Here is a 13851-nt window from a genome sequence, read left to right on the forward strand (position 1 = left end):
TTTTTCAATAAGTGATTTTTTAGTCTAGTACGCTGACTTTAGAACTTAAAATTCTCCATACCCCAATAAAACTTATCCCACTATATTACAAAGTTAATCATTATATCCTTTTGCTTTGTCTGGTCTATTGTACTCAATTATTCCATTTAGTGTGTGTCATATAATGACAAGCCATAAGATTCCTAATGTCTTATAAGTCCTGTCACTTTGATATAAAGATAACAGTTTACCTGGAATTTATTAAGCATCTATATGTATAGCTCTTAAGAACTGGCATGGCTAAAGGCCACAAATCATAGATTACAGGATTCGGGTTCTAATTCTTTTTAGTATTTGACAATTACGTGATTCAGGGCAAATCTCATCATTAGGTCTTTATTTCCTAGACTTTTAAGTATTGGATTCTTAATACATAGCAAAGTCTTCACTCTCAAATTAGTTATAATTTTAAAGCATTCAAAATTATATAATTACATGATACAGTAAAAGATCCAAAGTTGCATTTTATACCAGTAGGGAAGAATTGGTGAGGCCATAAATTGTCTTTACATCTCTTCAGAAGTTCTTCATTTAAAAATACATAACTAGATACTACTAGTGACACTCAGAGGCAAACTAAAATGCCTTCTTTTCATGTTTTAATAGTTTCCTTAACTCAGGGTCATAATAAACCCTGAAGTTTTAACACAACGTCTGGGATAACTCAAGTGGATATAACCATTAGACTTAGGACCATACCATGTGGTCCTAAAGTATAATCTTTATACCTTGTTTGGCCTCATTTCTTGCTAACACATTTCATTTTTTGATAAGGCTTGGAAATAAGATAACTGCATTTGTAAAGATTCCATGAAAAGTATATCCAAAAGAAATAAACTGTTGAAGACATATCTTGGATTGATTTGGGGGAATTATGCTGAGTAAGCCAATCTTGAAAGACTACATTGTTTAATTCCATTTACACAACATCATTGACAATAAAACAAATTAGTGGTTTCCAGGGGCTAATGATGAAGGTGCTATGATTTGAAAAAGATGGCATTAGGGATCCTTGCAATGGAACAATTCTGTATCTTTAAAGATGTAAATGGACACAGTACCTTTATTTTATTTATTCTTATGTGGTGCTGAGAATCAAACCCAGTACCTCACACATGCTAGGCAAGCTCTCTTCCATTGAACTACAACCCTACCCCCAGTTCTGTATCTTGACTGTGCTGTTGATTATACAAATCAGCTGTCTAGAGCTAGACATTGGTGAAATCTTGAGTAAGGATGGGTAAATTGTATTTTAGTTTCATGGATTTTATAGTGTACTATAAATACACAAGTTATTACCATTGGGAGAAACTAGATGAACAGTATATGGGACCTCTATGTTCATGTCACTTCAATTATCGTGATAAAAGCTTTTTAAAAATGAGTGCAGAGGGGGCTGGGGTTATGGCGCAGTGGTAAAGCACTTGCCTAGCACTGGTTTCAATTCTCAGCACCACATAAAAATAAATAAAAACAAAGATTCGTCCACCGCTAAAAAAATTATATACATATATAAATATGTGAATGCACCCGAGGAGGGCCTTCTTCAAGTGTTAAGCATGTGACTTAAAAATAAATTGTGGGAGCTCGAATTTGGTTCGATGGTTTCAAAATAAAACCTCAAAATAGCTGGATTCTATGTAGATGAAGTTCTATTTGTGTTATAGCTCCCTAAGTGAGGTGGCCCTATTAATAGTCACAGATTCTGTCAGATTCTGTCTTTTTGTTTTCCTGGTGGGTTGCAGCAAGTGAGTTCTGGAGAGAGAGAATTTTTTTTTAATATTTATTTTTTAGTTGGCGGACACAACATCTTTGTTGGTATGTGGTGCTGAGGATTGAACCCGGGCCACACGCATGCCAGGCGAGCGCGCTACCGCTTGAGCCACATCCCCATCCCCGCAAGTGAGTTCTGGGACCTCAAATGGGCAAAACCTAAGGTGCTAACTGTAGCTATAACAAGTTTTCGGAGATAGATAAAATTCTTAAGAGGGACTGTCTCCCTTTATTCATTTTTTAAAAGTTTAATTTACTGGGTACTCATAAAGGATAACAAAGGAAATCATTACTAAATAGCAGAAAGTACACCAATGCAACTTTAGATATTCAAGCAGCTCCAGTTCAATTGCAAAGAGGGAGATTCAGACTACTGGAGATGTTAACAGAAATGGGTCTTGATGTAATCCAGTGGGTTTATTTAAAGAACTGAAATTACTTTCCCAATGGTAAGTAGTTACTTCCTCAATTTATCAGTGGGAAAGCAAAAAAAGGGACTCCAGGTTCCAGTCCTGGGTTCCTCCACCGGATACAACTGGGCAGAATTGTTTGCCTTCTGTTCAAGCCCTTCCTCCCTTTGACGGTTTGCGTCCATGGAAAAAGAATAATTTCCACGTAACCATTAAATGACTACAGAACTTAGGTTAGCGGTTGGCTTACAGGAAAAAAATTTCACAAATACGTATTTCCACTCTTCTTTGCGGCCTATACCAACCAGGGATAGGAGAGAAGGAAAAAACCGGACGTGCCTGCAACGCGCAACGGCAGGACGGAGAAAACATGTCCTCTCTGAGTCGCCGTAGAGCTAGGTGGCTTTGGCTACGGACGTCTCCCCACCCCCTTCCACGTCAGCCAAGGACTCTGGAGCTTTCACTGCTGCCTCTGGTTGGAGCCGGGGTATACGGTCCCGCGGTTCACTCAACCGCCGCCCCTCGGAGCCAGGTAGCGGGCCAAAAGCCCCTAGCCTCGGAGGCGTGATGGGCTGCGCAGAGTCGGAAGAACTGGTTCTCTAGCGGGGAGACGCGGAGCGGGAGCAACTAGGCCGCTGACGTCGGGGCCTGGCAAAGGGGAACGGTGGGGGTGGGTCTGAGAGCTCAGGGCCGGACGCCCCGTCCAGGCCTGCGTGCTGGCCAGGGGTCTTCTCTCTCGCTAGAGCCCCGGCCTCGCGCTGTGAAGTCCGGGCCTGCTTGGCTGGAGGAAGGGAAGGGGCCAGTGGGTGGGGCGAGGTGGGGGTGCGGCGCTGGGTACCGGCTTTGAGGTACCTACTGCCAACCGCGGCCAAGCGCTCCAAGATTTTGACAAGAGTATTTGTGCATGGGACCTCTTAGCAGTTTTGTGAGAAATCACTGTTCTGTTAAAGGTGGGGCACTGTCACTGTTTTACAAAATATTCCCAACCCTGGGCCAGGGAAGAGGTATGGGGGAGTGAGAGATTTTAGACCTTAAACTGGGGTTGACAAGTGTGTTTTTTATTGGAATTTACTTTTATGGGAACGCAATATATATAGATTGACCTTCCCTTTATAAGACTTTAAAACTTATAGGCCAAACTGAATGAACTTTATATAAGAACGATTACTCATTTGTGGGATTCAAAAAATTTTTAATGATATCGCTATATTTGTTTTTCTAGATTTTCTGGCATCTGCATTCCTTAAATCTTGTATTGGGGGTTGATTATAACCAGAAACCATGACGGCTGCTGAGAACGTGTGCTATACTTTAATTAACGTGCCAATGGATTCAGAACCACCATCTGAAATTAGCTTAAAAAATGATCTAGGTAAACTTTATAAAGTTTAACTTGATTTTTAGCGGATAAAAACAAATTTGCACATTAACGGAGTTCCTGTTAACATTGTGTAATGTTTAGATAAGGTTAAATGTATCTCAGATATTAAGCATTTCTTTAGGGTGAAAGAAAACATTTCAAATTCTTTCATTTAGTTTTTTTTAAAAATCCAGTACTGGGGGTTGTGGATGTGGCACAGGGAGGCAGAGGGGCCACTCCCCAGCACTGCAGTCAATCAATAAAATATATAGTATTTTATGGACTACAGTTGTCACCCTGCTGTGCAATATAACATGTCTGAACTTCTTACCACTGTAAGGTATTACCCACTGATCCACTTTTCCCAGCCTCTGGGAACCAACTTTCTACTCTCAACTTTGTAAACACTGATAATATTTTGAGAATGAAATGAAAAAAAGAGCTCATTTACATTTCATTTTCCTTTATAATTAGAAATGCTTAATTTTTATCTAAATACTTTTTCTATAATGTCTTCAATAGTTCTTGAAAAATTGAAAACTTGCTACCTTTAGACTTCCAGTATTGGTTTATGGAAATAGAATAACATCTCAGTTTAGCTTAGGAAAGCTAAAGAAATGTAGTCATCTTTAAAAAAAAAAAAAATATATATATATATATACACACACACACACACACACACATATACACATATACATATATAATAGTTCAATTGTTAGATATTCTTCAAAATTAAGTAATTGCTTGTGCATTTTAATGTATTATACTTAAAGATAGCTGACAATTCTCCTTAGTTAGCAGGTTGAGAATGTGTGGTGGAATGTCACTTTGTTCAGGTAACTTCATATACTTACTTAGCTTATAAAATCAAAAGAACTTTGTTCTTTGGGTTTCTCTCCCAACCAGTGAAGTATTTTTCCTGAAAGTTTAAGCTTTTCATTATGAAATCATTTTTTAAAAAATATTTATTCTTAAGTTTTAGGTGGACACAGTATCTTTATTTTACATTTATATATTTCTAAGGATCAAACCCAGTGTCTCATGCATGCTAGGTGAACGCTCTACCACTGAGCCACAAACCCAGCCCCTTGAAAACATTTTTGCAAGAAGAAAACAAGAACTGTATTTCTGAAATTTAAAAATTGTATACTGTAACTACTTTAAAAGTGCATACTTATGTAAGTGATTCTGTCAAGGGAAAAAAAATTTCCCCACAGTGCTGGGGATAAAATTCAGGGCCTTACACATGTTAGATAAGCACTCTACCACTGAGTAGCCACACACACACACCCTTTTTTTTTAAGTAATACACTTCCAAAGTAATGCTTCTTATTTAATTGAACTAAGAAAAAATATAAGTTGAACTGATAGTTTTAAATACAGTTGAATGAAAATTATTCTTACATTCTAAATATCTTTTAGAAGCCGTTTATAATGAGACAGTGTTTTGCTTGCCTGTTCCCACCTCTTAATTAGCATAAATGAAATACCTCCTAATCTTACATTACTTAATATTAGATACCTGTTGAAATCTAGTTTTACTTTTTACTTTTTGTTAGTACTATGATCTAACCCTCTTGCATGCCATACAGATACTGAGCTATATACCTCTGCCTGAAAAGATTTATTTTTAGAGAAGGGAAAAGAAACCCTCTTTTATGGCATTTAATTGAAATTATTAGAACAAAAGCCATGTTTATTTCACCCTTCACCCCTTTTCCCCCATATTCACATAAGATAATTGAATGGAATACAAATTAATAAATATACTCTTATTACTATTTTTTTCATAATAAATGATTTTTATTATTAGATCCCTAAAATGCTTATAACTATAGTTGGAAGGTACAGAACTAACTCTGTCATAATTGGAACATTACCCTTGCCTTAACTGCCATCTAACAATAAATAAATAGTGTCCAATTCTGTGTATATTTTTGCCTTTAAGAAAAGTTAAGAGAAAAAATAACTAGTTTCTAATTTTGAGTAACAACTTTTTTGTTTGGCTAAATACTGTGTTACTTCCACAATTTACTTTTTTTTTTTTTTTTAAACCTTTAGTTACTGAATCTGAACTCTGAGGACTGTATATTCCCCAGATTAGGAAGCGTTTAGTCTATTATTGTGAATTGAATTGATAGGTGAAATTTTGCATATGTTTTATACTGTTTATAGAGAGGAAAAGTTCTAAAAATTAGGAAGATATGGAAAGAAACATATCCTTGTTTTATCTTTTTTTTAATATTTATTTTTTAGTTGTAGTTGAAAACAATATTTTTATATGGTGCTGAGGATCAAACCCAGGGCCTTGCACGTGCTAGGTGAGTGGTCTACCGCTGAGTCACAACCCCAGCCCTCCTTGTTTCATCTTAACTTGGATTATTGAAATAAATGAAAATTGGGGTGGAGTTTCTTAAAATGTAAATGGCACAGATTTTTTTTTTATAAGTTTACTGTTAAACTTATTTTAAAAATTTTTGAAGTATTGTTACAAGTTGAATTTAGCCTACTAAATTATATTTAGAAATTTTCTAATTTGTGAAGAATAAAAACACTGGAGCATAATAAGCCATGAAGATTATAACAAGGGGCTGGGGTTGTAGCTCAGTAGTAGAGGGCTTGCCTAGCACATGTAAGGCACTAGGTTTGATCCTTGGCACATAAAAATAAATGAATAAAGTAGATGTGTCTATCTACAACTAAAAAGATACTTTTAAAAAGATATAGCAATATAGTTTTATGGCTTTTGGATTTTATGTCCTTAATGTTATGAAACGGGATATGGAAAAAAATTTTTTTTAAATCAGGATGTTTGGAACAAAGAGGAAAAAAACTGCTTACACCCAGTGAATACAGCGTTAGCCACTTGAACTTTGCCTAATTAATCCAAATACCTGACAGTATTCTCTATTCTTAATTTGTGAAAATATCATGTGAACTGGCAATAATTTTAAATAGCCTTTAAGAGCTTAGAAGGTCTTTGGTTCACCTAGTTCATTTCTTCTGGAGTTTACTTCCTTCCTGTAACCCATCAAGTGGTCATGTATAGTTTCTGCCCCTTTGGCAATAGGAACTCTTTATTTAATAGCCACTTAGCTCTAGTTGTTAGAAATTTCTCACCAGGCATGGTGGTACATGCCTATAATACAAGCAACTCTGGAGGCTAAGGCAGAAGAACTGCAAATTCAAGGCCGCCCTCGGCAAGTTAGCAAAACTGGGGAAATGGAGCTCATAAATAGAGCACCCCTGGGTTCAGTCCCTAGTACAACAAAATAAAGAAAGAAAGGGAATAGATTTCTACCTCATATTTAGGCCCAAATCTGCTTCCCACTAATTTCCACCAATTTCTTCTTTTTCTTTTTCTTTTTATTCTTTGGTACTGGGGATTGAACCCAGGGGCATTTAACCACTGAACCACATCCCCAGCCCTATTTTTAATTTTTTTCCCCCAGAGAGTAGGACCTCACTGAGTTGCTGAGGCTAGTTTTAAATTCTTGCTCCTCCTGCCTTAGCTTTCCAAGTTCCTGGGATTACAGGCATGTGCCACTACACCCAGCTCTACTAGTTTCTTCTAATTATTTTCCTCATGATAACTTTAGGCGTATTGATGTTTCACTGGACAATCTTCATCATCTCCTCTCCCATATATTTATTTACTTTTTATGATCTAGACAAGTATAGGACTGGGAATGTAGCTCAGTGGTAGAGTGCTTGCCTACCATGTATAAGGCCCTGGGTTCAGTCCCCACCCCAAAAAAAGTACAGTATACTAGTGGCAATGTGTTTGTCTTATATTTCTGCCTTTGAATTTTGAATTGAAAAGATTTTTAGTACTATAAAATTTTTAGCATGCAATGGTAATGATGTGAAATTATAGATTGTTTTGTATAGAATATTTTATATTCCAGTTTTTAGCCTAAGTTACAGTAAATGTATTTTATCCAAAATGTCATCCTTAATTCTAAACAGTTGTTACTAAATGGGACATTCTAATTTTCTTCTAGTTTTTCAGATACTATCTTAAGAGTCTAAAATTGTGTCATCTGTAGAAATATGATAGGAGTGGAATTATTTACTCTGTTAGTTCTCAGACTTAATTTTGAATATTCAAGAACTCTCCTCCTAATATTTTTTTTTAAAAGAGAGTGAGAGAGGAGAGAGAGAGAGAGAGAGAGAATTTTTTTAATATTTATTTTTTAGTACTCGGCGGACACAACATCTTTGTTGGTATGTGGTGCTGAGGATCGAACCCGGGTCGCACGCATGCCAGGCGAGCGCGCTACCACTTGAGCCACATCCCCAGCCCTCCTCCTAATATTTTTAAACAGATCACCATATTCACTCCACTTCCCATAGTAGTGGCTGTAACTTTGAGAAAATGCACACAAAATGAGCTGCTTTGAATTCTGAAGCACATATCCTAACAATATCTGTTTATATATTGAAAAATAGTTACATGTATGTTTGAAACACACCAAGTAGCCAAGAAGATTCATGAACTCTTACATTAACTCAGTTGATTAGGGACTAGAAATCTAATCCCTGGATTAGATATTATCATCATATAATATCTTCATGATATATATAAAGAATCCACAATTCAAAGATAAATTAATTGTGCAAAAGTACCCAGTTTGGCCGAGTACAGTGTCATACCCAAGTTATCCCAGTGGATCAGAAGGTTGAGGCAGGAAGATCAGAAATTCAAACCCAGCCTCAGCAAATGCGAGGTGCTAAGCACTCAGTGAGACCCTGTCTTAAAATAAAATACAAAACAGGGTTGGGATGTGGCTCAGTGGTACTGTACCCCTGAGTTCAATCCCTAATACTCCCCCCACCCCACCCCCCAAAAAGTACACAGCTTGTTTGTGATACAGCTAAGTAAAGAAACCTTGTCAGTTGGATTTGTGCCTTTATTACTATTGCAGCTAATAAAGTATATTTATTTTGTTAATTTGTTTTTAAAATTAGGAAACCTGGCACAGTGGCGCATGCCTGATATCCCAGTGATTCTGGAGGCTGAGGCAGGAGGATTACAAATTCAAAACCAGCCTCAGAAACTTAGGTCCTAAGCAACTTAGTGAGACCTTGTCTCAAAATTAAAAATAAGGGCTGGGGATCCTCAAATAAACTGGGTTCAAGCCCTGGTACCAAAAAAAAAAAAAAAAAAAATTTACTCAAGGAATTTTCTTTTGAAATAATTGTGCTTTTTTTTTTTTTTTTTTTTTTTAATGACTCAGAAAAAGGAGATGTGAAGTCAAAGACTGAAGCTTTAAAGAAAGTAATCATCATGATTCTTAATGGTGAAAAGCTTCCTGGACTTCTGATGACCATCATTCGTTTTGTGCTGCCTCTTCAGGATCACACCATCAAAAAATTACTTCTGGTATTTTGGGAAATTGTTCCTAAAACAACTCCAGATGGGAGACTTTTGCATGAAATGATTCTCGTATGTGATGCATACAGAAAGGTAAACCAGACCATAAGTATTTCTGAATATTGCTTTGATTTTAAATAATTGTAAAATTAGTGGAATGGGCCTCATTGATTTTTAAAATTAAATCTTTGATGTCAGTTGTAATATTTGAAATTTTGAAGTGTTACAAAAAGTTCTGTTGTTACTTTTTTAGACGTTTTCTATGCATTTTATGTGTGTGTTGTTAATTTAAAGTGTATATATATGTAAAAATTGCTCTTATCAAAAGAAATCTGATAGAAATTGTCTGATAAGCTAGGACTCTTAAACTAACTTCGACTTTTTCTGTTGAAAAATTTCACATTTAAAATTAATGTTTGTAAAAAAGCTGAAACTCAGCATTTCATTTTTTTAAATTTTTATACCAGGATCTTCAGCATCCTAATGAGTTTATTCGAGGATCTACTCTACGTTTTCTTTGCAAACTGAAAGAAGCAGAATTGCTAGAACCTTTAATGCCGGCTATCCGTGCTTGTTTGGAACATCGACATAGCTATGTTAGAAGGAATGCTGTTTTGGCCATCTATACTATCTATAGGTAAATAAAGATACTACTTTGGCTTAGTTCTGGGACAGCCTTTTAGTTTTTCATACTGGAGGTTTTTAAGTGTTTGCTTATAGGTTATATGTAGCTTTTGCATTGACCAGCAAAACATTTTTTTCTTTATTAAGTTCAGCATTGGAAAGTCAAAAAGAAGGTGGCCACACTTGGCCCTAGTTTCTCCCTGACAATAATCTGCTGAAATTGAATGACACTGGCCCCCCCTTTAAAAAGATTATAGTATAGCCCAGTGGTGGAACACTTGCCTAATATGAAGGAGGCCCCAAGTTCATTCCCCACACAACCAAAAAATAAAAAAAATAAAGTAAAACAAATGTATACACTTTAGGGCTAAGGGATATAGCTCAGTTGGTAGAGTGCTTGTCTCGAATGCACAAGGCCCTGGGTTCAATCCCTAGCACCACCAAAAAAAACAAAACAAAAAAATTTACAAACTTTCCAATTTAAGGCATTGCCTCTCATTCTCAATTGTATTACTTCTGTTCACTTTTGATTGAAATATGTATTTGATTATCCCCTAAAGATTTTGAGCTGTAACTTGTTCACCACCATCACCTACCTGTGACTGAGGGTCAAACCTAGAACTTCATGTATGCTAGGCAAGTACTCTACCACTCAGCTACCTCTTCAGCCACCACTATCCCCCTTTTTTTAACTTCATTTTGAGACAGGGTCTCACTAAGTTTCCAAGGCTGGCCTCCAGCTTGCTTCTGAGCCCAGCTTGAGTTTTTAACCTTGTTTTAGAATTCTCTTTTTGTGGCTGTGGGTCTTATCTTTTTATCCTTAGAGGCTTTGATGAGTGAACTTTTTTAATGAGAAGGGCTGCAGTTCTTAACTGATTCCTATTGTTAGAAAGCTAAAGATATTGGACTTTTTTTTTAAAGAAACAATTGAAAGAGAGGTAGTTGGATAAAGCTGCAGTACTTGGTTTTTATAATCAACTGGTGTCACTTTATTTAGAATTAGAATGTAATTTTATAAACATCTTTGTACTTTTGATATCTTACTTGATTGAGACATAATTTCACAGTTACCATAATATTGTAGTAAATTTTATCTGTTAAAGAAAGTGGTATTCTGATTAATAATATAATTTAATTCTTAGAATGTGAACATACAAACCATACAAAGTTCAGGATTTAAATTATAGGGCACACAAAAATGATGACATTTATAAGGCAATATTGGAAATTTGAACAATGACTGGCTATATAATGGTATTAAGGAATTCATGATTTTTATGACAGTAGAATAATAATCATCTTTAAATTTTAGAGAAACATACCAATGTATTTACAGAAAAAAATAAATAAGTTGGGATTTGTTTCAGAATAACAGAAGGAGAGGTAGACAGGGGGATAGGTAAAATAAAACTGGCTGAAAATTAATTGTTGAAACTAGGTGGCATTTTTGTTAATCTAGTGTTTATCATTCTGTGTGACTATTATACTTCTAAAATAGGAGGCAAGTTAGTAAATACAGTATATAGCCAATAAAATTCCAGATAATATTTTTTTCACTAGTAATTTTTTTTAATATTTATTTTTTAGTTGTAGTTGGACACAATACCTTTGTTTTATTTATTTATTTTTATGTGGTACTGAGGATCAAACCCAGGGCCTTGCATGTGCCAGGCAAGTGCTCTACCACTGAGCCACAACCCCAGCCCTCTAGTCATTCTTAATGAAGGATTGTTCATTTATTAAGGAAAGATTTTAACTTTATCTTAATATATATTCCTGAAGTATATGAAAGTTAATTATTAGAGACATCAATTAATAAAATATATATTGAATAAATCCATTCTTTCTACATTGAACTAGAAAAAACAAAATTTGATAACTTCATAGATGAAGGTATGACCTTTTGATTTGTTCCCCCAATTCTAATTGATTTAAACTTTGAGAAATTTGAAGAATCAGTAGTGCTATAAAGTTTAATTTTAATTTTGGTATGATCCAGAAAGCTGTTAAGTTAGTAGAGTATGTTTTTATTGAATATGTTAATGTTTTATTTAAAGAAATTTTGAACATCTTATTCCTGATGCTCCTGAGCTGATACATGATTTTCTGGTAAATGAGAAGGATGCAAGTTGCAAAAGGAATGCCTTTATGATGCTGATTCATGCAGATCAGGTGAGTATTTTTTTAAAAAATTCTTTTATGACTGTATTTAAATGAGAATAAAAGTTATATAAGTCTGATCATGTTTTCATTTAGTAATTTTGTTTCTATTACTTGAGATTTGAGTATTTTGATTTTTTTAGATATTTGATTTAATTTATATAAATTTTTTTTCTTAACCCTTCTCTAAAATACTACTTATGTACTGTATATATTATTATTTTTTCTTTTTTTGCAATACTAGGGATTGAACCTAGGGATGATCTACCAACTGAGCTATATCCTCAGCTCTTTTAATTTTTTTGAGACAGGATCTCACTAAGTTACTAATGATCTTGTTAAGTTGCACAGGCAGGACTCAAACTTGGAATCCTCCTTCCTCAGCTTTCCAAGTAACTAGGATTACAAGCATGCACTTGTAATCACTGTCCCTGATTTATATTCTTTTTTTTTAGAAAGTAATAATATAGCCACTTTACAGTTTTGGGTTATGGTCATTGAACTCACAACCTTGCACAGTTTAACATGTATTCTATCTATGTTTGAGTTATGCCATCAATTCCCACTTAATAGATTTTTCCAGATTGAAGTTGTTATGGCTATATTTTATGGCACACTATTCTAGAACTTGGCTGCCTATTTTTCTTTATATTATTATAATCTAAAAATGTTTAAAGAGAAATAGTCATAGCTAGTATAGGTCCACCCTTGGCCATGTCTGTGGAAGTAGGGTGGTCTGCTATTTGACAAGAGTATACCAATTCCATATCCAGCTCTGCTAGTGGTTAAAGTATATGGATCTACATTTGGTTAAAAGTGATTCTGCATACCTTGGTGGCATATAATTTGGACAGTTTGATATCCAGTATGATTATCAAAATGTGGGAAATAATACACATGAAGACTGAAAAATATAAAGTCTGTCCATTTCCTCTGAAATCTGTATACTGTCATTTTCCCCCTAGGTCTTCCTTTATTTTTTTCCAGTTATTTTTACTGTGATGAAATACATATAAAATTTGCCATCTTGACCATTTTTAAGTGTGCAGTTTAATGGTATTAAATATATTCATGATGTTGCACAACCATCATCACCATCCATCTCCATAACTTTTTTCATGTTGTGAAACTGACCCATTAAATGATAACTTCTATTTCCATTTCTCCCTGCCCCTAATAATCACCATTCTTTTTGTCTCTATAATTTTTACTATTCTAAGTACTTCATATAAATGGAATCATTTAGCATGTGCCCTTTTGTGACCGACTTATTTCACTTTACATAATGCTTTGAAGTTCATCCATGTTGTAGCATGTGTCAGAATATCCTTCCTTTTAAGGCTAAATAATATTCCACTCTAAGTGTATACACATTTTATTTACTCATCCATCAATGAACATTTGAGTCACTGCTTTTATTATGAGTTTATATTCAGAAGTGAAATTGCTAGATTATATGACAATTCTTTTAATTATTTGAGGAACAACCATAATGTTTTTCATGTCCATTGTACCATTTTACATCCCCACTAGCAGTACAAAATGGTTCTAGTTTCTCCATGTCTTTGCCAACCCTAGTTATTTTCATTTGTTTGATAGAAGCCATCCTAATAGGTAATGTGGTGATATTAGATACTGTCATTTTATCTTCCTAAACAAAATTTTGAGAAAGCCACTTATATGAACCATAATATTTTGTTTTCTTATAGAATTGGTTTAACTAATCTGTACTTTTTATATTATAATGTTTACGTACATACATTATAAGGGATGTAATCATAACTAGTTCAATTAAATTTATTGGTATTTTTACTGGAGAGATATTGTCAAGGCCCTAGTTCCCCAAATCACATTATATATATATATGAGGATCCACATGAAATTTTTTTTTTAGGTCTCAGTAATAAGAATAACTATGTTCGTAAATAGCTAGTTTGTTTTGTTTGCATAAATACACTGAGTCAGATAATGAGCAGTATTTTTCCTCGTTTAGCTGCTAAAAAATTCAGACCCTAGATTTGTGGCCTACAAAAATGTATTTGACTTTCTGTCTTGTATTTTATGGTAACTTCTTTGTTGTTGTTGCTGATGATGATGGACACAATACC

At 34.8% G+C, this 13851-nt stretch overlaps 1 protein-coding gene across 1 annotated transcript in view; it reads left to right on the forward strand.

Moving 5' to 3' along the window:
• Positions 1 to 2554: 2554 nt before the first annotated feature.
• Positions 2555 to 13851, forward strand: part of Copb1 (coat protein complex I subunit beta 1) — a 37468-nt gene continuing 26171 nt past the window's right edge. Inside the window, exons 1-5 of the mRNA XM_078046437.1 lie at positions 2555 to 2754; positions 3445 to 3594; positions 8823 to 9052; positions 9427 to 9596; positions 11641 to 11755. Of these exons, the coding sequence (XP_077902563.1) occupies positions 3504 to 3594; positions 8823 to 9052; positions 9427 to 9596; positions 11641 to 11755 (606 nt within the window). The 5' untranslated portion in view covers positions 2555 to 2754; positions 3445 to 3503. The remainder of the gene's footprint in view (positions 2755 to 3444; positions 3595 to 8822; positions 9053 to 9426; positions 9597 to 11640; positions 11756 to 13851) is intronic.

Source organism: Ictidomys tridecemlineatus, chromosome 4 (genome assembly GCF_052094955.1).
Source record: "Ictidomys tridecemlineatus isolate mIctTri1 chromosome 4, mIctTri1.hap1, whole genome shotgun sequence".
Taxonomy (NCBI): Eukaryota; Metazoa; Chordata; class Mammalia; order Rodentia; family Sciuridae; genus Ictidomys; species Ictidomys tridecemlineatus.